General features: G+C 51.8%; 10 protein-coding genes across 12 annotated transcripts; 3 read left to right on the top strand and 7 right to left on the bottom strand.

Moving 5' to 3' along the window:
- Positions 1-224: 224 nt before the first annotated feature.
- On the bottom strand, positions 225-2,912 carry AAFC00_003610 (uncharacterized protein; the record flags this gene model as incomplete). Of its 2 annotated transcripts, none has more annotated exons than XM_069347750.1 (1): positions 225-2,912. In XM_069347750.1, one exon carries the CDS (start codon positions 2,910-2,912, stop codon positions 225-227), a length of 2,688 nt encoding a protein of 895 aa, XP_069200922.1. The 2 variants fall into 2 exon arrangements, with proteins under 2 accessions (XP_069200922.1, XP_069200923.1); XM_069343109.1 differs by having other exon boundaries at positions 225-2,834.
- A 1,162-nt stretch (positions 2,913-4,074) lies between these two features.
- Positions 4,075-5,820, bottom strand: AAFC00_003609 (uncharacterized protein; the record flags this gene model as incomplete). Its single annotated transcript, XM_069343107.1, has 1 exon — positions 4,075-5,820. One exon carries the CDS (start codon positions 5,818-5,820, stop codon positions 4,075-4,077), a length of 1,746 nt encoding a protein of 581 aa, XP_069200921.1.
- A 474-nt stretch (positions 5,821-6,294) lies between these two features.
- AAFC00_003608 (uncharacterized protein) lies at positions 6,295-8,164 on the top strand (the record flags this gene model as incomplete). Its single annotated transcript, XM_069343106.1, has 3 exons — positions 6,295-6,330; positions 6,461-6,832; positions 6,884-8,164. The coding sequence occupies 3 exons, from the start codon at positions 6,295-6,297 to the stop codon at positions 8,162-8,164; spliced, it is 1,689 nt and encodes a 562-aa protein (XP_069200920.1).
- A 91-nt stretch (positions 8,165-8,255) lies between these two features.
- AAFC00_003607 (uncharacterized protein) lies at positions 8,256-9,823 on the bottom strand (the record flags this gene model as incomplete). Its single annotated transcript, XM_069343105.1, has 4 exons — positions 8,256-8,528; positions 8,598-9,560; positions 9,683-9,698; positions 9,753-9,823. The coding sequence occupies 4 exons, from the start codon at positions 9,821-9,823 to the stop codon at positions 8,256-8,258; spliced, it is 1,323 nt and encodes a 440-aa protein (XP_069200919.1).
- A 3,109-nt stretch (positions 9,824-12,932) lies between these two features.
- Positions 12,933-13,859, bottom strand: AAFC00_003606 (uncharacterized protein; the record flags this gene model as incomplete). Of its 2 annotated transcripts, XM_069343104.1 has the most annotated exons (2): positions 12,933-13,150; positions 13,418-13,859. In XM_069343104.1, 2 exons carry the CDS (start codon positions 13,857-13,859, stop codon positions 12,933-12,935), a joined length of 660 nt encoding a protein of 219 aa, XP_069200918.1. The 2 variants fall into 2 exon arrangements, with proteins under 2 accessions (XP_069200918.1, XP_069200917.1); XM_069343103.1 differs by having other exon boundaries at positions 12,933-13,859.
- A 1,582-nt stretch (positions 13,860-15,441) lies between these two features.
- AAFC00_003605 (uncharacterized protein) lies at positions 15,442-17,204 on the bottom strand (the record flags this gene model as incomplete). Its single annotated transcript, XM_069348098.1, has 6 exons — positions 15,442-15,807; positions 15,857-15,946; positions 15,998-16,270; positions 16,325-16,388; positions 16,439-16,900; positions 16,993-17,204. 6 exons carry the CDS (start codon positions 17,202-17,204, stop codon positions 15,442-15,444), a joined length of 1,467 nt encoding a protein of 488 aa, XP_069200916.1.
- Positions 17,205-18,100: 896 nt separating this feature from the next.
- On the bottom strand, positions 18,101-20,184 carry AAFC00_003604 (uncharacterized protein; the record flags this gene model as incomplete). The annotated part of the gene is made up of 3 exons (XM_069343102.1): positions 18,101-18,404; positions 18,473-19,842; positions 19,957-20,184. 3 exons carry the CDS (start codon positions 20,182-20,184, stop codon positions 18,101-18,103), a joined length of 1,902 nt encoding a protein of 633 aa, XP_069200915.1.
- A 695-nt stretch (positions 20,185-20,879) lies between these two features.
- On the top strand, positions 20,880-23,347 carry AAFC00_003603 (uncharacterized protein; the record flags this gene model as incomplete). The annotated part of the gene is made up of 4 exons (XM_069343101.1): positions 20,880-20,925; positions 20,999-21,051; positions 21,114-21,522; positions 21,582-23,347. 4 exons carry the CDS (start codon positions 20,880-20,882, stop codon positions 23,345-23,347), a joined length of 2,274 nt encoding a protein of 757 aa, XP_069200914.1.
- Positions 23,348-24,465: 1,118 nt separating this feature from the next.
- On the bottom strand, positions 24,466-25,597 carry AAFC00_003602 (uncharacterized protein; the record flags this gene model as incomplete). Its single annotated transcript, XM_069343100.1, has 2 exons — positions 24,466-25,169; positions 25,444-25,597. The coding sequence occupies 2 exons, from the start codon at positions 25,595-25,597 to the stop codon at positions 24,466-24,468; spliced, it is 858 nt and encodes a 285-aa protein (XP_069200913.1).
- A 470-nt stretch (positions 25,598-26,067) lies between these two features.
- Positions 26,068-27,467, top strand: AAFC00_003601 (uncharacterized protein; the record flags this gene model as incomplete). Its single annotated transcript, XM_069343099.1, has 2 exons — positions 26,068-26,171; positions 26,234-27,467. 2 exons carry the CDS (start codon positions 26,068-26,070, stop codon positions 27,465-27,467), a joined length of 1,338 nt encoding a protein of 445 aa, XP_069200912.1.
- Positions 27,468-27,706: the final 239 nt, after the last annotated feature.

The raw sequence follows: 27,706 nt of genomic DNA, 5'->3' as shown, positions 1-27,706 counted from the left end.
TTGGCGTTGGCGTTCGTTGATGACTTTCTTTTCAAGCTAGGAGAGAGGATAGAAGAGAAAGAGAGAGGGGGGACGCCTCCATCTCACTAGCTAGGCCTTTGATAATGTCACGTCCTGATACCGAGTATCGTGAGAGTTTTGATTACTATATCATGTTGTATTCTCGCCCTTGTCGACATATGGATATCTCAAGCGAAGAAGAAGAAGAAGAAGAAGAAGAAGAATCAACAAAAAGTCTCGACCGCATCCCCGACACATATCCTCGCCACCACATCGATCCTCCGTCTCTTCCTTTTTCCGTCCCCTCCCTCTTCCCCGTCCCCATCACCTTGAAACGTGTCCTCACCATCCCCCTCAATCCGCCCACTAGAAGAAGTGGAGGAAAGGGAGGAAGAAGAAAGAGAAGAAGAAACAAAACAAGTATGAACCCCAAACAGCACGCCCCGTCCCGCGACCCGCCGCGTCTTAGCCAGCGTAACAAACGGCTCTTGATTCTTTTCGCCAGTCATCTGGTCCACGCAGACCATTTGGCAGCGTCTGCAGCCGCCCCAAAAGGAGAACAGGACTTGTCTTTTTCCTTCTTGTTTTCCTGTTAGTCTTTCGCTTTCGGGTGGTGGTGTGCTGCTGCTGTTGCTGCTGCTGGTCACACGCATCCCTGTCCAGTGATCCTCCGCGTACGGCTGCTCGGGCAGACCGGTGAACGACTCTGCGAGGATGATGTTTGCGCGAAAGACGTCCGGCGACGCCGTCTTGCCGCTTGCGCTCTTGATGTGCTCGTTTAATCGGTTTAGACTCGAGCGCGAGATTGTCAGGATCGGGGATTCGTTGGAGAAGGTAAGCGGGGTTGGCACCAACTTGTCGAGGGGCGAGGGCGTGCGGCGTTTGTTGTTTGCTCCGAGGTGCGCTTTTGCGTGTCGTAGGGATGAACATCCTGGGAGTGTTGCTGGGAACCGAGCTAGTTGGCACGACACCCCTATGATGCTGCTTAGGAACTCGGCGGTTTCTGATGACGTGTAGGCTCGCGCGTCGATGTTGTCGCCGCACACTATCGTTCGTTGGATCTTGCGGTGGTCGTCTGTGGCGAAGACCCGTGGGTCGGCTGATAGTGGCACTGTGATATATCGTGGCTTGCCGTCGGCCACGTGGGCCACAGTGTCGATTCGCAAAACGCCGGCTTTGAAGTCTAGACTTGGGCGGATGAGGGCCATTCGAGGGTACTTCTTCTGGCTCAATGCCATGCCGGTGCTTTGGTGTACAATGCACCACTCGCGGTCCCACGCTAGTCCCTCGGGTTTGACTTCCCACGGCGTGTCGTGTGGGATCTGCCATCCGGCGCAGCTTTTGATGGGATACACGCTCATGCTCTCAATGTACATTTGTGAAGTCGTGGCGTCAATCACGAGCTCTGGTGAAGGCGCAGAGCGTCGTCGCTCACACGACGAGTCGACGAAAAATTCCTTTATGAAATCCACGAGCACTTGGACGTCTTTCAGTGTGCTCATTGCTCCGAGACTGGCTCGGATTATACCCGTTGGTTTGCCGCCCATGATATCATTCTCTGAACCACATCTCTGGCCAGCAGAGAAGTTCTGTCTCATCTCCCACGGTGCCAGACCGAGTGAATGCGCTGTACCTCCTGGATTACAGAGACTGCCGGTCCTGAGATTGAGGCTTTTGACAAACGCGAGTTTCTCTACTTCGGTGTTGCTGACCCATGCTCCCTTACTGTGGCGGAGGTTGAATGCTAACACTGGGCCCTGTGTCTTTCTGTCGTTGTAGTCAGAGGTTGATGCTTTGTATATTGTGCACACCGGTGCATCGTTTCCGTGTTCGAGTGATCTAAGTGAATCGTAGAGCTTTTCGGCGAGAAAGGCCGTGTGTCGTGAGACTTTTTCCAGTGTACCATACAGTTCCTTGTGAACTTCAAAAGCAGATCTCAGCGCAAGAATGCTGTGTATCGGTAGAGTTCCGTCTTCGAGCTGCTCGTGTAGCGATCCAGACTTTCTCTCGTGCCATTGCTCTTTCAAGCTGACAACCATGTCCACAGTCCCACCACCAAAATACCTCCGTTTCTGCAATGCCCAGCCAGCATCTTTACGGATGATGAGAGCGCCCAGATCGGGAAAGCCGAATATCTTGTACAGACTCAACACTGTAAAATCAGGGGCGTCTGCTGCACTAGAGAGATCCAGAGGTGAAGTCGAGACATGAGCGGCCGCGTCCAACAAAGTTAGCAAGATACGCCCCTGTCCATCCTTTTGCCTGGTTCGTCTACACCAGTCCAATGGCAACCTTCGGCCGTTCAGGTTTGACTGGGCAGGAAAGGCAAAAAGTCCAATGGATGCATTCGTACTTGAAGATCCCTTCTCAAGCCAAGCATTGACTTCCTGGTCGTTCTCGAAACAAACATGTTCCCTCGCGAGCTCTCTGGCTCCGACCAGGCTGGTATGTGCGTCTCTGTGGTAGCCGTACCAGAAACCATCTTCATGTTCTCTCAGAGCATCCGCTACAAGCTTAATGCCAGCAGTAGCATTGGCTACGAAAACGACATCAAAGTCATCCGGATCCGCTCCGAGAAACTTCAAAAGCCGTAGCCTTGTGTCGTCGACCAACTCCGTGGACCGCTGTGAGGACTGAGATGCAGAGTGCGGATTGCCATAGAGATTGCCCATCATGTTGGCAGAAAATCGATCGATGAGCGACTTGCTGGGAAGCGTAGTTCCGGCATGATCCAGATATGTAGTTTCTTTCAGCATCGGATACTCTGTCTCCCTCATCTGCTCAATGTAGGCGTTGTATTGCATATCATCATGCTCCTCGTTCTTATCGAGCATGGTCTCTGTGTTTGATTCTATTTCTACAGTCTTCTTTACTTCACCCGACCCCGTCTGGAACCAGGCACCACCGAACATGATTCCAACGAGTATGCTGGCCCATAAGGAACAGACAGGATGTCAAATCAGAAAAGGAATCACACAAAGAGTATCGATCAAAAGAAACCAATTCCCTACCTGAGGTACGGACGCCTCCGACCGACCACTTCTATGGAGGCAAAGGTCAGCTATCTTATCGCCGGCCACTAAATCCCCCAGGGTTCATCGAGCCTCCGCCCGCTCTCGCCCGCACCTCAGCAAAATGCAAGTCGTGTCTTGACACATATAATCAGACCCAGCATTCTGCAAACAGAGCAAACTACTTGCGTGCACGCTCCTCCCAGCGACCACATAAAAGCTTCGTCTTCCTTTCCATCCTCTTTGATTTCTTCGATCAAAACTCCGGGACCCTGCCACGACAGTCGCTTTTCTTTCCCTCGGTCTTTTCGCTTCTACATGATGTTCGCGCATCTTGTAGAAACAAGAGATTGAAATTGATAAACTTCTTCTACTGCATCTGTTGCCAGTCACCTACGGGTGGCGTGGGTCCCCAGAACAGACTTTTCTCCTGGATTTAGGAAGCCTGCCTCTCGATGGGTCGTCTTAATTGATGGCGATGAGGGGGAGGTGTCCGAGAAGGGAGTACATTCCTTGACTTTTTTTTATGATTCTTCATGAACCCTTAGATTTGGGGTTGTTGTAGAATCAAATAATATTATAATTGTAAGATTGTGTGTGACTCCCTTTTGCTTGATCTTTTGAGTACATGGAAGTTAGAGCCCAGAGGCTTGCCGATTTTCCAGTGTTCAATGCTCAAGGTGCAGACCTCGCACAAGGCCCTTGCTCGGTCCACTAAAACAAAAAAAATTCTCGGCTTGTCAACGCGAATTCTTTACGTACCTGTGCTGCGTTGTTTCGGTAAACCAAGTATTTGCTGGAAGGTCACTTCGTATGGTCATTATGTCTACACACGGGTTACTTTTGTCATGTCATTCCAACGCTGCCAAAACACCAATGGTGTGTCTGGACTGGTCGAGCAACACTATTAAGTCAAAAGGATGGTGTGCTTGATGTTGCGTATTTTGCGCACTCGTTGCGGGCGCGGGTATATGCATAATGTATAAAGAAGTATATAGCTCGCTCGAGTCGCTAATGAATCTAACCCCTGCTTTTTTCCACCATATGCGCTTTCTTCAGACGACTACTCTGTGTGGCCGTTCTCCAGCGTGCCGTTGACAGCTTGTTTGGAGATCTTGAACAGCATCGAGTAGTTCTTTCCAGGCAAGTTGTACCACCGTCCCAGGCGGTGTTCCTTGCCGATGGCGGCGACGATGCTGATCCCATCTTGACCCCTGTCGCCACGCTCGAAGACGGCGAGGTCGTTTATCACGCCGCGCACTGTCGGGCTCTCGAGCAATGTCTCGTCTGCCTCCGCGCCGATGACTTCTCCGTCGTCGTTGTCGGTGAATTTTGTGACTTTCTGCATCTTGCAGCCGACGGGACCCAAGGGCTCGATCCTTCGTTTGTCCTCGCTGATCTTCCATGCTCGCACTTGACCGTCCCAGCTGCCACTGATCATGATGTTGGTGAAGGGAATGGTTTCAAGTGCGGTGATCCATCGGGGTTGCTCCTCCCGGAAGACGCTGACGTCGTTCTCGGGGTCGGCTTCGGCGCTCACGTCTTCGGGCCTAGGTGGTGGATCCAGGCCATGTGCCAATGGTAGGTTGAAGACTGCCTTTTTCTTCTGGATGTTCCACAATGAGATGGTGCCGTTATCTGATCCGGTGACGAAAGTCTCTTCGTCGACCATGGCGACTCGGTCAATGCATCCTTCGTTGTATGACTTGATTTCTGTCGTAGAGCCATCCTCGCCTCTTTTTCTCCTTGCCGAGGCACTGTTGGTGTTGCCGCCGCCACGAAAGACGAGTTGGCTCTCCTCCACAATGCGCCAGTATCTTGCTGTCCTGTCTCTCGCACCGACCGTCACGCACTTCTCCTCGTTCAACGCTGCGACATCCACCACCTCGTCCTGGTGACCGAAAAGCGTCTCCACGTAGGCCAGTTCGTCCAAGCTCCATGTCTTGATGGTGCGGTCCTTGCTGGCGGAGTAGAGCTGATTTGTATAACGGCGGAAAGCAAGCGATGTGACAGAATCCCGATGGTGTGTAAAGACCTTGAGGGGTTTCAGAGTCTCGGCATCCCATACAATGAGTTTTTTGTCTTCGCCTCCGGTGGCTACGAATTTGCCGTCCATAGAGGCAGCTACGCATAGGATCGCGCCAGTGTGGTATTTGTAGTCCCAGTCGTCAGATTTCTTGCCATTGCCCTTGGCAAAGGCCACTCTTTTCGGCTTCACTCTCTGCTGGCTCTTGCTCGTTGATGTCTCTTGCTTGGGTGGTAGCTCCCACTTGGTCAAGATCATGTCTTTGGAGACGGTGTATACAAAGGGAGGGCAACATGCGACTCCAGTCGTCGCGAGTGTGTCGGACCGGAACTGCGTGTGTTCGGCGCTTCTCCAGTCGTAGTCGTTTGCAATCCATCTGTGTATTTTTCCCTTTGACTCGGCGGTGTCCTCCTTCAGTCTCTCGCCCATGCGCTCAGCGAGGAGTTCGGCATCAATGTCCTTTGCATCGAAGCCTTCGGCTAAGATCTCTGCTCGGGTGTTCTGGAGGTATCTCTCGGCGAGTCTTGTGCGTTTGCCAGCTGCATCTTCGTCGGCCTCTGACTCCGAGGACGAACTGCCAGCCTCGTCCTCTAGCCCTGCGGCCTCATCGTCTGAGCTACCGGAAGACACAGAGTCATCATCGCGGGCTTCTCTCCTCTTCTGTGGGCGACTGCCGTTGTCGTCTTGCTTGTTTGCCTGTCGTCTTGCCGCCGGTCGAGGTGCGCCTAGGCCATCGTTCCTCTTTCTTTTCAGAGACGCCGGCTTGGTAAAGAAGCTCGACATTGTCTGGCTTGATTCCTTCTCTTCTTCTACCCGTTCAGTATCGGGGGCGATGGGCGGGTAGGAAAAGGGAAGTCTTTCTGAACACTGAGTGAATGCTGCGCGCCGATGCTTCTTCTTCTGCTATAAAAAATCGGTCTTGGCCCTGGGATTTTTTGGATAAACTTCGCCAAGAGTTTTTCTGTCGGGCTTTTCGGCGACACAACTTCCGCCATCCGCTTCTACTTGCCAGCCGAATTGTCTCTGAATACACGATGGTATCTTGTTGTTGCACGTCTCAAGGTAGGCCTGGTTGTCGTCTGGTAGTCGATCCACTTTGTTTTTCCTCATATCTCGAGCTGTGGATGTCGTTGACGATGTCTGCAAGATCCTGCTGAGACGATGGTCTCTGGATCTGAACTAGCACTCGATGGAAGGTCCATAGTTCACCCTTGACTGCCTAACTTTGTATATCTACTATCTTGTGATTCTATCATTATGGGTGGACAAGCTTACCTCACAAAGCTAGCTCTTGTAAGTTGTTAACACCGTCTCGTGTTCAGATCACTGTCTCTTCATTTGTCTGCTTGTCCGCTTTCCTGCAAAACGATGCATCCCCTATTTCATACTTCTACAATTGTAGCATATCCCTGATTGCCAACAGGGGCGATCTGCTTACGAGCCAATACCTGCCGCACCGTCAGACAATGAGCAGCAGGACATGACAGCAGACGAAAACGAAGAGAACTTCTATTCTCAACGTCATGACATCAAAGGTAATCCTATCAACGAGGATGCCAAACACAGGGCAGAAGCCCAGATCGCGGCCAAGAACGAAGTGCTGGCCGCTGTCGGTGTCTGTGAGAAGAAAAATAAAGAAGCCCGTGGAACCAGTGGTACAGTGAGCCTCTCAGACGAGGAATGGAAAGTGATTCGAGAATCGGAGAACAATCTTGGTGAAACCGCTCGCATCATCTCTGAGTGCATCCGCCATGCTAGTTCGTTCTGGCTCATTGCCTTGCGAAGACGCATACAAGTATGTGTATCAAGCTCTCGCTGGTGGAGTCTTCACTAACGACATGACCAGGCTGGGGTCATAGACAGTAGGCTGCCATTCTCACTGCTTTTGAGGTCAGAATGGCGCACTTTTACATCGAGTGGCTTTCGCAGAGCATGTGCCTATCTGATGGTCGGCGCATTACCCGAGCTTGGCGGTCAGTTGCTGGCCATAATATTTGAATACGCGCTAGAAGAGGCCCATATGAAATTATGCGAGCTCCCATTCCATCTACGATTTCGGCGGCCTGGTCGACAGAGAATGCTACGCTGGATAGATCGACTGAACTCTGGCCTTCTCATTGCCGCTCAGATCTTTCTATCGCCGTTGGCCGTCTCGGCAGCGCTGCAGCAATTGGGATTTGTGTCATCAACGCCCTTGATCTCCCTTCTACCGTGGAGCCCAACATCGGCTCTCCGATGGGCGTGGCTTGAGCGAGCCGATCCTGCTCCTTTGGGGTCGAGGCTTCTGTCTGTCCTACTCTCGCCAGCCTCGCTGTGGGCGTGCTCGAACATATTCTCTCAGACCATTTCTCTCGGCTACGGTGCCTTGCCGCTGTGTCCAGACAAACTCATCACGGGACCTGGAGATCAAGTCCGCAGACCAGCCGATTTTGACGAATGGCCATTGAAAAGTCCGCCGTCATATTTGTTGCCGCTGACCAGGCTCAGAGATCGGGTGCTCTACACAGTCGGCTGGTCATCGGTCAAGCCAAAAGAAACCAACGAAGAAGAAGAAGACGACGACAACGAAGACGGCCACATATTCGGTCCCTCGTTCTCGTCACCATCATCTCGATTATCATATCCTGCTCCGCCACTCCAGAACCGAAACAGAATCCTGCCCACCAACGACGACAACAGCAATACTCCGACCCGCACACATCGTACCACTAGTCTCGCGACACTCCCCTCTCACTTCCTCGCTTTCAATCTCGACAGTCTGCTCGACCAGCTCCTTTTCCTTCCTCTCGAGTCTCTCTTCCTGCGGGCGCTCGCATCGTCTTTCGCAGCGGCTCCGGGTGCCGTGAGAAGCACACTCCGAGGGCGCTTGCCTTCTTCGTCTCCGCCGAGGTTTTACTCACCGGGTCAGGGTCCCTTTGGCCGTGCTGCGAGGCCACTGGTCTCGTCGGGTGATGGGGCATCCGGAGGAGCAGCGGGGAGTGTAGACTGGGCGCTGACGAGTGGATACGTGAGTAAAATAGGGTTGTGCGTGGGGATGCAGTTCACGATCGACTCGGTCGTGTGGGCTGGCACGTACGCGTGGACGAGGTGGACTGGGACGGAGAGGTTTCATTGGGGGCAGGTGTGATGAGCTGTCTTTTTTCTCTTCTCTTTGTTGTTCCCTGCAACAAGCGAAAGAGACGGCGTTCAGCCAGTTCCTATCTCGCTGCTGTTGCTAGCTAGCTTCGGCTATCGCAAGAAGCTCGCCCCCATCTCGCCCAAATCGCATCGAGTCTGCCCCTGGCCTCCTGACTGATACATAAACTGGCATCCAACGCTTTCAGGTCTTCATCGCCAGTGAGACTCAACGCGGCCAGCCCGAGACAGCTGTGGTAGATATCAGGCAGGTCGCCGGCGAGTTTGCCGAAGCCGCCCAGGGTTCTGTGCGCGGTCTTCTCGAGCAGGTAGCGGCGCAGCGAGGTGGTTGATGTCAGGGAGGAATGGTTCATGATCTGGTTATGTAGGTGTCAGTCTTGTTTCTGCACGTATATAATGCAGAAGAGGAGAGGAAAGAAACACACATTCAACGAAGCCCCAACCCAGAACGCATAGCAAGTATCCGCAATCTTGTTGCAGCGCCCATTGAACCCCGTCCAGTCCACATCGAAACTGTGGCTCGGCCGCCCCTCGAAGCTTTCTTTGCCGCGCTTCGACACAAACACTTCCTGGTGCACGAACGTGTGCGCGTCGTGGCAGGTTTCGGGCGTGTCCGTCTCGTCGCCGTACGTGTCGTCTTCGTCTTCGGGCGAGATGGTCGCTGTCTGTCGCGAGACGAGCCAGTGCAGGACTCGGGCGGGGTGCGTGGGCGCGACGGATTTCGAGGGGTTTTGTGACGATGCTGGTGGATTGTATGTCGATGTGGAAGTATCTAATCGCCCGGTGAGGTTCAGCGCCGCGACGGTACAATACGTGAATCCAGCGTGAGCCTCATGGAACGGCGCGTCGCTGATCCCGCCATCGTATGTTTCCGCCGCGCGGATGCACTCGACGAACGCATCGAGGTCTACATCAGCCACGCCCTCTGCTTCCGAACCCTCTTCGCTGTTTCCGCGCAGGATGAAGCGCACGCTCATGGCGCAATACCCGAATCTCGAATCCGTGCCGCCGTGCACTGTGCCGCCTTGTCCTATCGTTTCGCCAAAACTGCCGTCGGGGCGCTGCAGTGCTTTCAGCCATGCCAGGGTCTCCTTTCGCGCTACTCTGCGCAGGTCGTCGCCGAGGACCAGGAGTGATGACAGAGCGAAGTAGGTGGCGGGGAGATTGGCCGGGTCCCAGTGCGCGTTTAGGGGCGTCGTGTGGTCTGGTCCTAGGTCTGTTCCTGGAAAGGCACGGAAGCCGCCTGAGGGGTGTTGTAAGGCGTAGATCCAGGCTATGTAGTCGCTGCGTTGCTCGGCGCTGATGTTGTTGTCTAGGGTGCCGAGGAGATCGAGGCCGGCGAGGGTGAAGAAGGCTAGGGACATGCGGTTGGAGTCATTTGATTGGTACTGTGGATGATCCGAGACATGTTAGTTTTGTGTTTCTATTTCGTGTTTGTTCTCTGGTTGTTTTCTCATGGTTATATGACGGGACTCAGGAAGTGTGTGAGTCCGTGGTCGAGGACTCTTACAGCCGTTGGTAGATATCTGCGATATACCGTCAGCACTCAGCGATAGGACAGCTAGATACACGCAACCCACGTCTTGAGACACCGCAGAAAGTACTTTGTATGTCGGCCGACATCGACTTTGGGCTGGAAATCAGGCGCCATGACTGCCTCTACTGCCGCACTCGAGGAATTAAAGTGCAATATTCAGTATGTATACGTATCAAATGGATGAACAAATACAGCCAGTGTTTGGAGAGGATATATATAGACGAAGGCTGCTGCTGTTGGGAGCGTAGAGGATCACGACTACGGAGGATGTGAACAGAATTGAGATCAGATGTCCAAAGTGCAGAGGAACATGCAACAATATTACATCAATTGTGTATGCGGTATGCAAAAAGTCCAGGGTATTTATTTACGATGTACTGTTATCGTTCGTCTCCCCCGCCCCGCAGAAAAAATGTGTGGAGAATCAATGACGCTCCCATGTCCCTTGCTGTGCTTGTACTTGTATATCCCGCTGCAGTGTACGGTATACAGTATCTCAGGCGTGTAACCAACACTTAGCACGTCGAACCACACCTCTGGTTGCTGTTTTGAACAAGGGTCTGTCTCTCTCTCTCTCTCTCTCACACTCTCTCAATAATTCTTGAGTGACACCTTGAGACGCGATCTACGAATGTAGACAGGCAATCATAGACTTATTCGTCCAGGTAGGTAACAGCTCACACATGACATATTTCTGCACCATCCCTAGTCTTGATCGGCATGCGATACCGAATGCATATTTGGTATCTCAAGGTTTTACTGAGACAATGGTGATTTTGTGTTTGTGCACTCCTCGGCATACTACCACATCTACCAGACAGTGGTTCTTACGTTCTTTGTTATTTGTAATCCCGAGAAGCATCAGCCAGTAACGTAATATATATCAATTAGGTGATGAAAACACTGCGACCCTTGAAAAGCTGGCTGTCTCAAGGGCAACCCTGTCCGATTTTCACACAACGTCACACCATGTCAACCACAAGACAATTCCATCGGCACACCCGTCGCCCGATCCATCTGATCCTGGACTTTGATGGCACACTCACTCAGAAAGACACGACGACACTAGTGGGTCAGATAGGCTATGACCGTCACCGTTCCCTTCTGCAGCATCAGCAGAACAACGATCCAGCAACGCCGTCTGTCCCGCCATGGTCGGAGTTTCTAGATGCCTACATGTCAGACTACACAACCCACTCTTCGACTTATCTTCCACAAACAGCAGACAGATGCACAGTATACGCAGAACGCCACTGGCTAGCCTCCTTGGCGACTATGGAGCAAGCGAGCGCAGAGCGTGTTCAAGCCTCAGGCTTATTCGACCATATCTCGACCCAAGACGTAAGCCGCACCGTATCCCACGTCGTCGACAACGGAGAAGTGAAGCTCCGTAGAGGATGGGAAGAGCTATTCCGACTCTGCGCACCCGAGGACGAAGAAACCGCCGCACGTAAACACTTCCACGTCGTCGACCACGTCAGTATTCTGAGCGTCAACTGGAGCGCCACCTTCATCCGCTCTGCACTCCGAGCATGTATCGCTCACGAGTATAGTCGAGATCCTCTGCCCGAGACGAAGGAAGCCACATCGGAGCGGCGGCATCAACGACTCGACGACTTAGTGGCGCAGATGGAGATTAGAGCGAATGAGATCCCGAGCCTTGTTTCTTCAGCTCCAGACCCAATCAGGACGTCGGCGGATAAATTGGCCCATTTACCACCTCACTGTATTGCCCGTCTTGACTCTGTCTCTCTTTCTTCTACAAGCCCCGCAACAACAACAGCTGCAGACCCGGCAGCACTGGACCCACCACCCACCGGCCCCTACGTGATATACATAGGCGACTCAACCACAGACCTCGAATGTCTCCTAGCAGCAGACATGGGCATCTGTATCCGCGGCGACTCGGACCCTTCTTCTTCTTCTTCTTCTCCTTCCCTTTCTGTTCCTGATCCTACTCGACCCCACTCCACCGCCTCGCCATCGTCTTCCTCACAGAGAGAGCTAGCAGACACCTTGACCCGCCTAGGCGTCTCTGTGCCGCATATCACTGAGTTTGCCAAGAACGTTGCGGACGCGCAGTGTGGTGACGAGGTTGTCCTTGCACCGGATGATCCTTCTTCGGAAACAGCAGCAGCAGCAGCAGCAGCAGCAGCAGCAAAAGCGGTAGAGAAGTCGACGACGTCTGCGTCGCTGTTGATTTTGGATGGAGAGGACATGGGGGCGAAAACAAAACGAAAGAGGGATAATGTGTTCTGGGCGAGGGATTCAGGGGAGGTGGCGGATATGCTCTTGTCGGGTACGAGTCATGGGTACTTGTGAACAACAAGGGGGGTTGGGTGGGTAGACTTGGTCACTGGGTGAAATGCACTCGAGATGGACATGAGCGGTTATACATGCATTCAGGAGACGGTTGTGAATGACACGACACATGAGCAGAAAATCAATCATGCTTGATAGTGGAGTGGGGATTGCAAGTGAATCTCGTGGTCAAAAGGGTCATTTCGTGTAAACTGTATGCTGGAGTTCGTATATCGTAAGACTTTCTTCCATCGCTTGTTATCGCCACCCATTCGCTACCTGCACCAGGTCCTTTCTACCCACCCCCACCCTCTTTTGTGATATTTGCATTGTTCGATACATCGTATTCGAAGCCTATTAGCAAAGATGCTGTAGCTCCCTCGTCTGAAGTTCTGTCTTCAAGATCGAGTAGTCTGCAGTATTTCAGTGCTTGTCTCGATGTCCTCCTCGATCCACCAGACCCAGTTCAGGCTCGTGGACGGCCAATTTCCTCTTCAAATCATGTCAAGTCATAAGTGTCAATGCTACACAAGAAACGCCCTTGTCCTTCGTGCTGTCGCGCACAATAGACTTGCATGAAGCTCTTCGATACATAAAAGCAATCGAGCCCAGACGAACAACGAAAGCAACGCTCGGTTGTAGCAGTTCAAGAACACTGTCTTTCTCGGTGTCCTGCTTTCAGCAAGCTAGAGAAACAACAACGCCGGAACATCGCGGAAGGGCCAGATTGGCATCGTGGCTTCTCTCTGACGCATACAAGTGCAGTTCCAGTCACGTTCCGCAGCGATTGGTGTGTACGCTACCTTGTCGAAGACGACGAGCGCACTGTCGTCCAGCAATCGTACCAAAGATCCAGTAGTAGATGTGTCAAGCATTAGTGGTGGCCGGTCGTACGTTTCGTTATGTCGAATCAGAGCTTCAATCAATCCATGTAGAAATCACCCTTGAGGATCCTCTCTTGTGTGTAGTCAAGTGGAGGGGCAGCTCTGGGTGACTCACGCACAGGCTGGTCCATGACAGCGACGCTCTTGGCCCGGTGGTGGCTGCCCATGACTGGGGAAGTGCCCATCTGAGTAGCACCACCGAAAGAGGTACGCTCGGCACGAGTACGCATGTTGTCAGCCCAGTTGAAACCAGATTCTGTACGATCGCGAAACGTCAGCACATCGTCGCGGGGACTGTGAAGGACAAACGACGAAACGAAGCCAAGTCCGCCCGCAGTTCTGGTCGAGGAAGAAGACAAACCTCGACCCTTGGCGGTAGTTGGGCTGGTGTATCTACCACTGCCAGCTACGTCGATGGGAGAGGATCGACCTTTCTTCCCGCCTTCGCCGCCACCGCCGCCGCCATCTGAAAAACAGTACAAGGTGCTATCTTCTTCAGGGATGGTTGAGGTGGAGACTCTACCATTGCTTCCGTTGTTTCCACCGTTCCCGCCACCATTCTTGTTCATGTCCCTCAAGGCACGGGCTCCGAAGCTGGCACGACGGGCGAATGGAGTGGCTGGCTGACTGACGGTGGCAGACGACAGTTCTTCCTCGACAGCCGACTCATCCGCAGCGGAGCTGGAGACGCTATCTCTTCTGGCTCTGCCGACAAAGTAGGCTCCGGAGCCGGGTGGTGAAGTGCCGACGCCGAGAGTCGAGACCGAAAGACGCCGTTGATTTGCCTGGGCAGCAGCAGCAGTGATGGGTCCGGTGTATTGTCCAGGTGGGCTGTAGTTGGCGTCTGATTGTGAAGTCGAACGATTGCGGCCTCCGAAGAGGCCGGCAAATGCCTGGCCGGCAAACGAAGAGCGACGACGAGTAGCCGGGCCGTTGGGTGGCGAGTGATTGGTCTGGTCGCTCATGGTGTTGAATGTTCAAATGTGTCTTGTGCAATTGACAATTGACAAGATGAATGATATCTAGACAGAAAGGCAAGGCAGGAACGAATAAAATAAACGAGCAGGAACGACAAATACAAGCACAAGCACGTGGTCAGTCAACAAGTCGGAAGTCGTAGCCTGATTGGGCAGGACTGCACCGGCTGCTGAGGCTTCTTCTGTGCTTGCACTATATGATGATGTCAGCCTGTTATCGCCCCGTCAGCTTCGAACAAAGCGGCTTCCTGTGCCAATCGGTGGAAGCTTTACTCCTTGACAAAGGATGAGCAGGGTTGAGTAGTCGAGTATCAAAGAAAAGCCACAAGTGGAAGGAAGGCAGGATTGGAATTAACTGAGAAAGAAGGGAAAGAGAAGGTGGAGTGTCGTTTAATGTACCTCATCTTGAAGGACCCTGAGCCATGGAGCTAAGAATTGTCCCCACACCATTTCAGCAGCAGATCCGCGCCGCTGTGGTCATAGCGTCTGCGGGGTATACCCGGTGTGCATGATGGCCAGCCAATCGAACACTCCCCCAGTGGTCTATCCCTACCCTCCATGCAGTAGTGCTTCTGGTACACGTCGTACGAACGCCTCGCGTTTGAGCTTAATCGTCTGCTTTGCATACTGATTCCCGGCTCTGCAGAACAGATAAAGCTCTCTGAAACATCCTTCCACTGTCGTTCGGTCCGAGCGTCATCCGACATCGAATGATGTGGTCGGATGTCGGGTGGGGTTGTATGAGCTGAGTGACTGTACCACTTCGCTTCCCGTATGTCAGCAACTCATTCCGGCCCTCCCGTCAAGATTAGAACGTCACCCTCCGAGTTATATTATCACCATCTTCATGAAACATGGAGTTATGTGCATGTGCAGATGAATTGTTCGTATTGCATCATCATAGCATACCCCTCCACCTCGCGTGTCTTCCCTCCAACCCTGCAGACGACGTGCAAAGTACTCGTCCAGGTTGCAGTATTGCTGTGAGCTATCGGAGCTTAATATGTACTCTCCAAGAGACATGCTAGGTACAACCAACATAGACGCTACTCGTGTAGGAGCGTCAGTCTCTGGCTCCCTCAGTTACCTTATGGTACACAGATAAAGCCTATCAGGAACTGCCCATCGCATATGACCTGGCGCAATCAGAAGTCAAGCTAATTTAGCTCCAAGACAGCTATACCATGGAGCTCTCGCCGAGCGCCAGAGGCTTCTCGCCAATACTGAGGGTTGGTGTGTCTTGAAAAGGTCATGCTCCCCCGTTGAGGTAGGTATCAAGGTAAGGTTGGTAACTCCGTATACCTTGAGTACTGTACCGTAGTACGAGCAGCTAGTACTTGTACAAATACAAATTTGCGAGGCGAAGCAACAGTAAATATTGACCCCGCATTTAATCTCATATGCACTGTGCGTTCACAGTAGATGCTCACCACTGAGGTACGAAGATATGCATCAAATTCTTTGGCTAGCCTTCGGACGATCACGCACATCGTGGCGAGGATGCGATGCTTATCAGGGCATAATTTCTTGGCTTCTATGGCCGCTGTTGTGCACCTGTGATCTGCCGGCTTCACACCTTCTCGTCATCTCTACTCTGGCCTCGTTTGGTCGGCGGCTTGACTCTTGGCCTCGAGCTTGAGCGTGGAGGAGACATGTCGCTCGCGGCATCGCGTATCCGGCTCAGATCTCGCCCCCGAGTCTCTGCCAGTACGTCAGATGGGTTATCTGCACTATCTGGCAACTCTTCGCCAAGCATGGTGAAGCTTTGACGTGGGAGCTGTAGGTTTATCTCTTCTAGCGGGTAGTAGATTCGATGGAATCGGTTCATGACCCACGGGACCAAGAGAATCCCTATCAGGCTGACCACAAGTAGCGGGATCGCAATCCATAAGTAAACAATGGCGGGGACTGTGAGGGTCGTGATCCCGAAGATGGACTACGACATATCAGCTGTGAGTTTACATATAGCGAGCGCTGCTACTGACCGCTAGGAACGAGATTGGAAGATATAGAGCAGCGATAATCGAGAGGAATCGAGAGTAATCTGATTGATTGGCATTTTCTATGTTGAACTCCTGGGCGACTTGTCAGTGTGCCGGAGATACTCATGGGTTGGAATTGCGCACAAGCTCAATAAGGTTGTTGAACCTTTCTTTCAAGGAGTCCATATAGTAGTCCCATTGATCAAGATCTTCAATAGTATCGGCCATCTCATCCCAGATCGGATCCTCTTCGCCGTCGATTGATCTCGGGTTAGATGCCCTGAGCCTCAAAAGCTTTTTGAAGCACCGCTCGTGAAAGCGAAGATACTCTTTCAATTCGAATATTCGATCCACTTGCTTGTGCATCTCTCTTGTACGAAGCTTCACGGGGGTTTTTCGACCTCGACTGTTAATCTCCTGAAACTCAAGTTAGTATTCGATCGGCCACGAGCATGTTGTTTGGAGACCTGCAGCTTCTTCAATTCCCCGTTCTATCTCTCGCACGATGTTCTGCCAGTCCGTCAAAAGCCAATATCTATGTCGAGTCAGCCAGAGGTGTTGCAGATCGATAACGAGACGAGATACAGTTGGAGGAAGATCCAGGAGACCCCTTCCTCATCTGTACGTGGCCAAGCAAAGTCATCCTCGGCGAGCAGATGAGGGAAAAGGAGGTTGCGCGAGACAAATTCACCAGGTTCCGTAGGTTGCGTGAAAATGATTGTGACCGGGACTCTATCAGCCAGACGGTATGCTTCACGTGCACACGTCCATACAGCGACACGGAATCTATAGTTGTCCACATTGGAAGTGTATTGATAGCCGGGTGGCGTCTCGCCGAAGCTCCAATAGTAGACTTTTGGAATGTTCATCTCATCTACCACAAAGGACCACGGCAAGTCTCCTTTGGAGCGCTTGTTGGCTTTCTCGGGGAACTTTACTGTATCCGCGAATTGTAATTCTCTGTTGAGGTCCGGTAGTTCTGACCAACGATCATTGATGGCAGCTCTGAGCACACCCTGCAACCACGGTTGATAGCCATTGATGTTTCTAAACAGAAGTCAGATATGCATTTAGTAGTAGTTAACTCGAAAGTCTCAATAAATATGCTCAAGGATACAAGCAAAAGGAAACAAACTAACATGACAACCGGATCCCTTGGATTCGTTCTGATCGAATCATCGACCATTCGCAAGAATCGTTCCCCATCTGCCTCGCTCGTGACTCGAATATACATGTACGAGCCCTTCGCCTGTCGATTACTCACTCTGATTTCGAGAGGAACATGTCTAGGCGCGGCAGATTTTCTGTGGCGGGATCGCCTTCTGCGAGCAGGTCTAATCGAGTCCGTCATTACTTGTTGGTCGGGCGTGAGCATCCAGATTAGAAGTAGTCTGTAGCAACGTCACCAAGAGAAGGTCGTGAGGTGGATGAAATATCCTCAGCAATAGTAGCCTAGGTCAGGCGCAAAGTAGTCATGTGGTAAATTTAACCCATGCCTACCTTAGAAAGAGCGACCAGGTTAGGCAACCCATCATATGGCGGATGAAATCTATACGCATGATCAGCCATAGCGATCCACACAGCTGCACTACTATCATAGAGTCAGACCTCAGATCAGTAAGGTAGCCTTGAGGTTCTCTCCCTACAAACATTAGTAGACGACAGAGAAAGCCTGGGCCATCAATACAATATACAGCAAGCAACGCGTTGCTAGGGACGCATGATCGATGTTCAAAACACTCGAAACGGATCAGAAATAGGCAGGTAGACAGAAAGGGTTGCACATCCCGCAGTTCAAAGGCGCAAGTAACGAAATAGCGCCATAGCATACAATTTATCAACAATGCATTGTCGGTCGAGTTTTATCGAGCCTGCGCCAAATGATTTTCTTTATACTGCATAGGGTACGTGAATCCAACGCTCATGTGACACTATAAGAGCAAAGTGGGGACTCGTATTGATGCAGCAAAGCCCAGCCCTTGCTGACATGCATGGCCCATGATTATGCGGACCTGCATAAGGCATGGTAATGCAGGATGCACGTAGCCGTTTATGTGAGCTGTGAGATGCTCTATGGAGTACGAATCATATATTGTGACAGCTACCATGTGTGATTCTACCTTTTGGTACAGATGAGGGGTGTTGTGCTTCAAATTGTCTGCAAGGGTGAGGGACTTTGCTCGCCAGGAGTGTGGTATTGCAATGAATCGTCTCTATGCGGATATATGTACACACACACATGTATATCTAAGCATCTAGCTTCAGATTCTCCAAGAGGTTATCGATCTTGCCCAGCAAGATCTGGTAATTCATGGCGTCCTGAGCGAACTCGTCTCCTGCAAGCTCGCCGTCAAGGGTACGAATTACACCCCCATCGACATACGTCTCCATATCATTGGACTTGTCATGGATAGCATCTTTATCAAAGACATGTTTACTCGGCAGGTTCTCTGCACACTCGTTGTCTTCCGCCTCTTGCTCTTCGGTCATTTGCTCCAAGCCGGACTCTTCCATACGGAGTCGGAAACGATCCGAAAGATAGTAGCGTATACTAAGGTAATTGTTAGTAGAGGGTTTATAAGTGGATGTCATGTCAGACAGCAGATCAGGGTAGCATACTCATCGATAAGTTCGACAGTATCCGTCTCTTGTCGGCTCTTAATACGTGCCGCACTCTCCCTGACAAGCTGCGCAAACTCAGGCTCATCAATGTATCGCTCGAGCCTGAAAGCCATGTAGCGAGCGCCAAACTCCTCGAGTCTGTGCACACGTGTGTCCCATCCAGCTCTTACAACGTCGTAGATGTCGATGAGCTCCTCGAGATCTGTCTCGCCACGAGGATTTTCAGCTTCCACAATAGAAGCGGTGCCGTTGCCCAGAGTAGATATGATGACTGCGGCACGCTGTTTCAGCTTCTCAATGAAAAGCAAGTCTGCAGCGAAGAGAACTTCGACGGCGATATCCAGGGAAAAGTCCGCCTTCTCGGTGTAAAGATAAGTCAAAACTATTTCCAGAACTTGCGGGCTGCAGTCTATGGGGATGATTTGAAGGTGTTGGGTCGATTGAGCTTCTCTGAATGGGGAGGAGAACATGGTGCTGAAGAATTCGGAGCGCAACAGCATGGCGCGATGGGCGGGGAATAGCACCGACTTCTTGGTTTTCGATGATGAGGTGTTATTGTCTGCACTCGAGGCCGCAGCAAAGTTACCAATGGGTATACCGTTCTGCGCACTTTCTGCTTGTTGGGTATTGGATTTGCCACCATCCTCTTCCTCGTGTTCATCACTAGGAATGTCTGTGCGAAGTAAGACGTCGGCGAAGATAGCATTGTTTCGATCCCATTTCACATCATCAGCCTTGGCCGAATCCACTTCGACCTTGTGCTTCAGGACATTGCTGCGGAACCAAGTTGCTAGCTGATCTCTTCCCCGGCTGACTTCTTCGGCTCTTCGCTGTCTTGCAAGACGCCTGTCGCCCGCCTCTAGGATGTTTTCGAGCAATCGGTCAATCTCCAGATACTTGCCAATTTTGTCAATGCCAGTCAGGATAGCCTGTTCCTCCTCTCCGTCTGCAGGAGTTGCAGACACTTCGCCAAAATACAGATAGCGGATGGCAGTGGCAAAGGACTGCGAGGGGATCTTGGGTGGTAACTTCCACGATGTTGTGTCTGGAGCTGCCGCTAGCTTGCTGGCAAAGTAGGGCGACCTCGCAGACAACAAGAACTTGTGTAGATTGAAGGTGGAGTCGTAAGTAGTGACGGTAATGTCGGACGTCTGCGGTTCGTCTCGGTACAGAACCGATGTGATGTGCGCCGCCAAGGGTTGGAGAGGATCGGTTGACTTTGAGTAGTCGTATCGCAGCAGCAGATTGCGGATACGATCATTCAAGGCATTGTATAAACATCTTTCGCCTTGGAAGGTGTCTCTTTCACAGAGAGCGCCTGACTCGAGTAACAGCTGGACTACTTCAAAGTGACCGCACAAGCTAGCCTTGGTATGACGCCTTAGCAATAAGTGATCAAAAGGGTGGCGTGGAGACAATAGGATGTTGTTTATGATTTTTGAATGCGATAGGAAGCAACAGGGAAAACAATGACGACTCACCAGGATCAGCGGAGTGTAATCGAAACGATCTCTTGCATTGATGTTTACTCCAAGCGTAATTTGTTCCTGACACACCTTCAGATCGCCCCGCCTACAAGCTTCGCACAAGATTCGGAAATCATCACTAAAGTCCAGAGGGTTCTCATCCTTTAATCGGCCAGATGAGATGTCTTGGTGCTCGGCGTGAAGGGCTGCTTCGAGCTCGTGTTTCTTGATCACACCAGCCATGATCTCGGTAAGAATGTACCTCGTTTCAGTATGGGATATTTGTTTTTTATATTCTCTCTCTGGTGTGGCGGACTACAGCAGTAGAACGTTTCACATAACTCTCCGAAAAGGTACAAGCCATGCGCCTATAATTACGAGAGGCTGCGCACTGACGAACAACTCAGATATCCTACAGCACTTGACGACCAACTGACGAATGATTCTCTGTCCACTGGTTCCACCGTGGTGCGTGGTGGCGCTCGCAAATGCCGTCATGATGGACCCTGGGACGGGCAGCGGACGGGCGACGGCGGCGGCAGAAACGTGGGAAAAGAAGCAAAGTCAAAGTTCCGGTCTGCGAAAATAAAGCAGGCGCAGGTCCCCTCGGGCCGCCAAGGCCTGCGTTGCTGGGTCAGTGTGTTGACGATGGAAAACAGATCAGGGTGCGAGTATTGCAAGCAGCATATACGACAGGAATCAGTAGGTTCGTGCCTTGCATGCACCCCATCATCCATCCTCTCCCAGACCACTACCTAACACTCCAGTCTTTGAACTTTGTACCTTTTTTTCCTCATCTCCAATTGACCATCGCTTTGCCTTGCATAATGCTTACCCGTGTCGCCTGACTTTGTACCTCATTACCTTTGACATCTTAGCAACAGCATTCAGAGCGCATTCATTTAGCGAGCATCCACCACCAGCATAGAGCAGTGGCAATGGCAGACACTGAGGCAGAGAAGTACGAGGTCCTGAGCAAGATTGGTACGTATAGACATATCCCATGCAAGGGTGTTGATGTGTGTTATAGTCTACTGACACGACATGATATACATAGGCCAGGGATCGTTTGGTATCATCCGTAAGGTCCGCAGAAAGGCAGACGGCCTGGTGAGTGGTGGATCTCGTCGACATGTATCGTCTGGGACTCCTTGCTGATGTGTTGAATGCAGATCCTCTGTCGAAAGGAAATATGTTACTCGAGAATGTCTCAGAAGGAGCGAGAGCAACTCCAGGCTGAACTCGAGATTCTACGTCGTCTCCGCCACCCCAACATCGTCGCCTATTACGAGCGTGAACACCTTAAAGCATCACATGACTTGCATCTGTACATGGAATATTGCGGTAATGGAGACCTTGGTATCATGATCAAGGATCTGAAGGCGAGGAACGAATATGCAGACGAGGAATTTGTTTGGACGATCTTTTCTCAGATCGTCGGCGCCCTTTACCGATGCCACTACGGAGAGGATCCACCAGAGGTCAACAGTAACGCGCTCGGATTGACCAGAAATGCCCTTCCATTGAAGAGTAAACAATCACATCACATGATCTTGCATCGGGATCTGAAGCCGGAAAATGGTAAGTCACGAATTCAATCATGTCCAGCATGCATCGACGATACTAACCATCCTCTACAGTCTTCTTGGGAGATAACAATTCGGTCAAGCTTGGAGACTTTGGTCTGTCCAAGATCATTCTATCACACGACTTTGCATCGACCTACGTCGGCACTCCGTTTTACATGTCTCCGGAGATCTGCGCTGCCGAGCGTTACTCACTCTACTCAGATATCTGGTCCCTGGGCTGCATCATTTATGAACTCTGCACGAGAGAACCGCCCTTCAACGCACGCACTCACCTTGAACTCATCCAAAAGATCAAGTTGGGCAAGGTCGCACCTCTGCCCCGCATGTATTCGAAGGAACTCAGCGATGTCATCTCTGCCTGTCTGCAGGTCAATCCCAACTCTAGGCCCGACACCGCCGCTCTGCTCAATCTACCACGAGTCAAACTCGTCCGAAAGACTCAGGAGGGGGCTATGGTACTACAACAACACATCACCGCCAAGGAAAACGCCATCACAGCCTTGCGCGCTGCACAAGAGACAATCGCCAAATTAGAAGCGGAAAACGAAGCCATGCATGAGAAACTGGACCACCAATTGCGCCTCGAATGGGAGGCCAAGGCGGCCCTCGAAATTACACGCCAAGTCGATATGGCGGGAGAGAAGATGCGGGAACATTATCGGGCCCTGTTCGAAGAGCAAGTGCAAGAGGAGGTCAACCGGAGGCTCGCATCGAACGCATCATCACAAAGTAGTCTATGTGCATCGTGCTCAACTGCATCTACGGACCGGCAAGACCTCGACGTGCCTCGGTCTTCGACTCCCCCTGCGCTCAGTGAGGGAGGTAGCTCGTTGCACACTATTGGCGAATTAGAAGACGAAGTACCATCGGCAGACCTGACTTCTCTGTCTCTCGAAGACTCGCCTCTGATGCAGAGGAATAAGCCAGTCAGGAAGTCCGGCCGGACGCCGTTCACCCGCGCGAGAACCTTTGCAGGCTCACAGGAAGTCGCTCAAAGTCCAATGGACGTAAACATGGCTGACCCTAGCCCGATGAGCATTGCCTCACTGTCACTATCACCACGCAGGACGGCGCAAGCTCAGAGCAGCAGACTTAGACAGCCTGCTTTCACGAGAGACGACAACTCCTTCGATCGCAATCTTCGCGACAGAAACATTCCTCTTTTCCCTGCTCACGAAATCGTCGACGAGGAGGACGAAGATGACGATGATTTTGGATCTGATGCAGGGTCACCGACCCGCGCGAAACCGCACGCGGACCCTTTCAAGACACTCGCCAACTCCACAGTCACTACAGGCGCCGGTGGACGACCAGGCTTCCTGAGGCAGCGTACCGTACCAGCACAGATGCAAGGACGCCTGAAGTCTGGTCCAAACTTTGCAGCCAACGGAACGCAGAGAAACACACCCACGGACAGGAGTGCAACGATAGCGACTTCTTCACCAACACGTACCACTCGTCTGAACAGGGGCCTCGCAGCCGTGAGTCCCACCCGCAAAGCCCCGTCAGCACCTGCGCAGCCATCGCCCACTGCGCTGGCCGCGAAGAAGGGAGGCAAAGAAGACATGATTCGTGCAGTACACCGCAACAACCTCGAGCAGGGCATCAAGAGCAAAGGACGCACTCTTGTCGAGCTTGCACAAGCAAGAGGCGGCATCCCGTCGCCAGAGCGTACAAGCAGCGGTAACGACCTCAGCAAGGTGCCCATCAGAAGTGGTGGTGCCTTGGACAGGGCACCGCTTTGGGATCCGGAGAGGGACGAGATGCCTTCTCCGTTCCTTGTCAAGACCAGACGACCAGTTCAGATGCCTAGGTAAACAAAAAGACACAGGCTTGGATAAAAGTCGTCGGAGTTCTGAAGGGACAGCGATACCAGACATCTAAAGTCTGACTTTTTACTACTTGTTCACCAATAGCCTGGACGCCAGGACATTAATTTTCGTATTTCGTTTGTTGCTTTTCTTTTCTATCACACACGGACTATTGGGACAACGGGGGATGGTGATGAAGGGGGCAATGTTTCTTTTTTGCTTGTCGGGTTCTTTTTCTTTCTTCTTCCTTTCCCTCTGATATCTCACTCGAGTGGATTTGTTCTTGTTCATCGGCGGCGTTTGGATAATGCATAAGTGTCCGAAACCCTTTTTTTCTCTTTTTCAAATCATCTTATTCTGGCCATCAAAAATAAAGGGGAGACGCTCAAAGAACATCTGGCTGGACTGATGCAGGATGGTTCAAATAGCAATAGTGACGAGGAGAAGGGTGAGGGGGCACTGATGAAAGTCCCCTCTTCTTCGCGGTAGTGATCCATCAGAGCCTACCAAGACAAGACAGTTTCTGCCAAACACGCTGCATTCCTATGATGGATTTCCTTTAAATTCAATCGCTTCTTTTTGTTTTGTTTGAGCATTGATGACTTTGTGAATACACTCTTAACCTCTTATTTGTTCTTTTTTTTTTGGCTTTCTCTCATGTGATTCACCCGATTTATTGTTCGTGTTAGGTCCTTCTGTGTCTCCTTTTGTCAGACTCTTCCTAGGTGTTGAGAGATGAAGCTTTTGCTATGGTGTTGACTATCTCGATAGCAGTAACAGCAACAGCACAGAGAACATCTAGATCATGTCAAAACCCTTACAGTGAAAGTAAGGTATCGATCTGTGCTCCGAACATCAAATGGTTATATAGGTATTCTTTCGTCACTCCCCGTGTTCTGGTGTTCATTACTCGCGTGTCTTAGTGTCGCGTTTCACCCTGACCCTCCTTTGCGCACTGTGCGATATACATGAGAATCGTCGTGTCGAGTGCTGGTGCGGTGCTTAGTCGGGATAGTGACAGATAGTGACAGATTAGAGGTAGATAGTCCAATCGACACCGCAGAATGAAAAGTCGATACTGCAGCTAGCAGCTCGAAGACATACATGAATAGAACAAGATAATGTCAAGAAGATGATGACGAGGAAGAGGCAATCTTCATCGCCTCCAAGAATCCCGCAGCGACACCCTCATCTCTCTTCCTCAGCGCCTCGACAATCTCTCCCAAACTCTGCATTTCGACGATCCCTACCCCCTCTGACGTCCCCGCAGCCCCACCGTCACCCCGAGAACAGAACATGCTTCGCTCGACGGAACACTCGCTCCGGACCTGCAAAGCCTGCCATCGCAGCGCCTTGAGCCGAGCAATGAACTCGTCGATGCCGTCTTCTGGTCCTTCTGCGAAGACGGCGCCTGGATGGCCTGGCCGTGAGTAGCCGTGCAGAGACAGCTCGCGGGACCATGAGGTGATTTGTTTGCGTTTCGTGGTTGAGAGGAGGTGATGGGACCAGATTGTGACTTGTTTTGTTCGTTGTGGGGAGGTTGAGTTCGAGGGGTTTGTGGCTGAGGGGTCGGAGTCAGTGTGTTTGTTCTCTTGGTCGTCGTCGTCGTCGTCGTTGGAAGTGAATTTGGACAAGATGTCCAGGAAGGAAGTGGTTATCAAGTCTGGAATCTCGGTGTCGGAGGGTTGGTCGGCTATTATCGAGGCAAGCGCTGCTCGAGACTGTTTTCGGGTTGAGGTTGGTATTGTCTCGCCGCACGAGAGGTAGACTGAGGGTTTGTCTGTCGAGGGGTAGGTCTTTGGTAGAGTGAATTCGAGGGTGAATGATGCTGCTTTTTGTGTTGGTTTGATGGACAGAGAAACGATCATCCTGCTGGGAGAAGAAAGAGAAGGGAGACAGCAAAGGACAGGGTTTGTCGATGCGAATATTCAGACAAGGTGAACTCGCGATCGGAGGTCAAAGCAGGTTTGGGATTCAGCATGCAATGGACATGGTCTCGAGAAGTAGGAAAGTTCAAGTTTTGTAAAAGTGGCAGAACTTGTACCGTTGAGCCTTGGAGGTGGACATATATCAGGATCGAAAGAAGGGAAGTGTACACGCACGATGTAGAGTCAGAGCAAAGACGGGATCCGCAAAGTCAGACCGAGTTAGATCTGGAGGTGGATTACTCCTCCATGCGAACTCGGTAGGGTACATGGTCTCGAGGAGGGTGAGCTCGGCGGCTTGACGCTCTTTGTTGCTGTTCTCGTCGTCCATGGTATCGTGCTATGTTCTAGTCGAAAGACGACAATGAAGGGTTTGTGATAGCAATGGCGTTGTCAGAAAGAAGAGATGTCGGAATGGACTTGAACTTGATGTCGAGTGACGTAGTTTATCATCAAGCGAATATCTACCTTACCTTGCTGTTACTTACCTTGTTTACACTTGAACCATATTGTACGATAGCAATTCTCAGTATTAGTGATGTGTACTCGACAGAAGGGACTTGGTCGGACTCTTGTCTGTCGTGGATGATCTAGGGGGCAGTGAATTGTATAAGATGGGAGGGGGAGAGGTGTGGTTAGTGCCAAGGCGGAGGTTGAGACTTTGGAGGTACCTACCTTATTAATTGAATTGTTGTTTTAGCGCGTAATTCGGGAGCTTCTCTCTATGTTTTGACAAGTGATCGCTCGAGGAGAATCCTCCGCCCTTCTTTGCTCGCTTTCAATCCTCTCATTGCCGTCACTATGAACTCATTAAGAGGAGGCATGCAGGTGCATGCTGTGCCCGAGAGCGAAAGAGCCATAGATGCGTCGGGCAAGAGACTGCCCTGGGGCTATGAATACGCCGAGTAAGTAACAACGACCAATCCTTGTACTTTGATCGTTCGCTTGTCTAACACATCATCAACAGCACGGAACTGGGTCGCCGACGAGAGACGGAAGAAAAGGGCCCCTTTGGACGATCGACGCGCCGCCGTGGCTTTTCGCGCAGCAAGACAGCGACACCAGCACGCAAAGAAGACGCCGTCCGACTGGAGAATGCGCAGAACGAGGACGCTATATTCAACAGATATATGCAAGAACAGAGGGCCAAGCAGCCCCTTCCACAGTCCAAGACGGATGCCCCTCTCTCGTCTGCCGATGGCAATGCTGCAGCCGCACAGTCGTCGCTGCCAGACAAGGAACCCACCGAAGTCATCCTCTTTGGCTTCGGCGAAGACTCGCAGTGGGCGGCAATTGAATACTACGAGCGCATCTCCAACGGCCTCATCTACGAGGACTACGACAGACATCCTCCGCATCAGAAATACGACCACACCATCTCCCTGAACCGAGTCAGAGCCCAGCGCGGCAGTCTCTCACAGGCGGCGTTGAGGAAACGCAACGCGTACAAAGGCGGCAACCACTGGATCAAAGTCACCTTCGACTCGCCCGAAGCTGCAGATCTGGCCTGTCACTGCTCGCCGCACCCCATCCATGGGTTTCTGGTCTACGCAGAACTATACCGCGGCACGCCTCCCCCGAGCGACGCTCCCATACCCTACTCCAACGCCGGCGCTCAAATCGACACCGTCTCCCTCCCCAAGTCCTTTTCCACAAACACCCTGTCGCAGGACACCATGACGACGTCCCCAGAGTCCTCCCACACGCTATCCTCGGGCACCGCCAACGGCCGCCCCCAAAAGCCCTCTTTCACTTCTCTACCGCGCAGCACAACAACACCCAACCTCAACTCCAACCACCCCTTCGACTCCCTCTCAAGCACAACAACAGCCTTCCAACAACAACAACAACAACAGCAGCAACAAGCCCAACCCCCGAAACAGAGACCGATGCGCGTCCCAGGCGCCACTCGCGCCGTGCTGCTGCCCCCGGAACAAGCCTTCCTGCCCGCTCCGCCGCGCTACACGGGCATCATCGGCTACATCATGGCCCTGCTCTTCGGCAGCAGCAACAGTAGTAGCGGAAAGCCAACCAGCCTGGTCAACGCAGCAGCAGGGGCAGGAGATCTGATCGGGTCGACGGTGCCGAGGACAGAAGACGGAGGCTTCGATTGGAAGAATGCTAGTCTTTATTGGTTGCTCTTCGCTTGGTTGGATCATGTTTTTGGGACGGATATTTGTGGCATTCGGGGAGATGACTAGGGTCTTTCTTACTTGTTAGAGATGGGGGAGAGAGGGGGAGAGGCGGTGGCGTGCAGATTCAAGACTAGACATATACTCATGATTGAAAGCAAAAGACATGTTCTCGTGTTGACATGACAGCGGTGAGAATCAATGACACCCGAGCAGAAAAGAAACGTATAGGAGTGCCGCTGTGTTGAATTCGCTTTACTGAAAAGAAACCAAGAGTTCGTATTCATGTTGTCTACTATCATTCATCC

Source organism: Neodothiora populina, assembly GCF_041146345.1.
Source record: "Neodothiora populina strain CPC 39397 chromosome Unknown canker_contig_16, whole genome shotgun sequence".
Lineage (NCBI taxonomy): Eukaryota > Fungi > Ascomycota > Dothideomycetes > Dothideales > Dothioraceae > Neodothiora > Neodothiora populina.
This window is presented reverse-complemented; position numbering and strand designations above follow the sequence as displayed.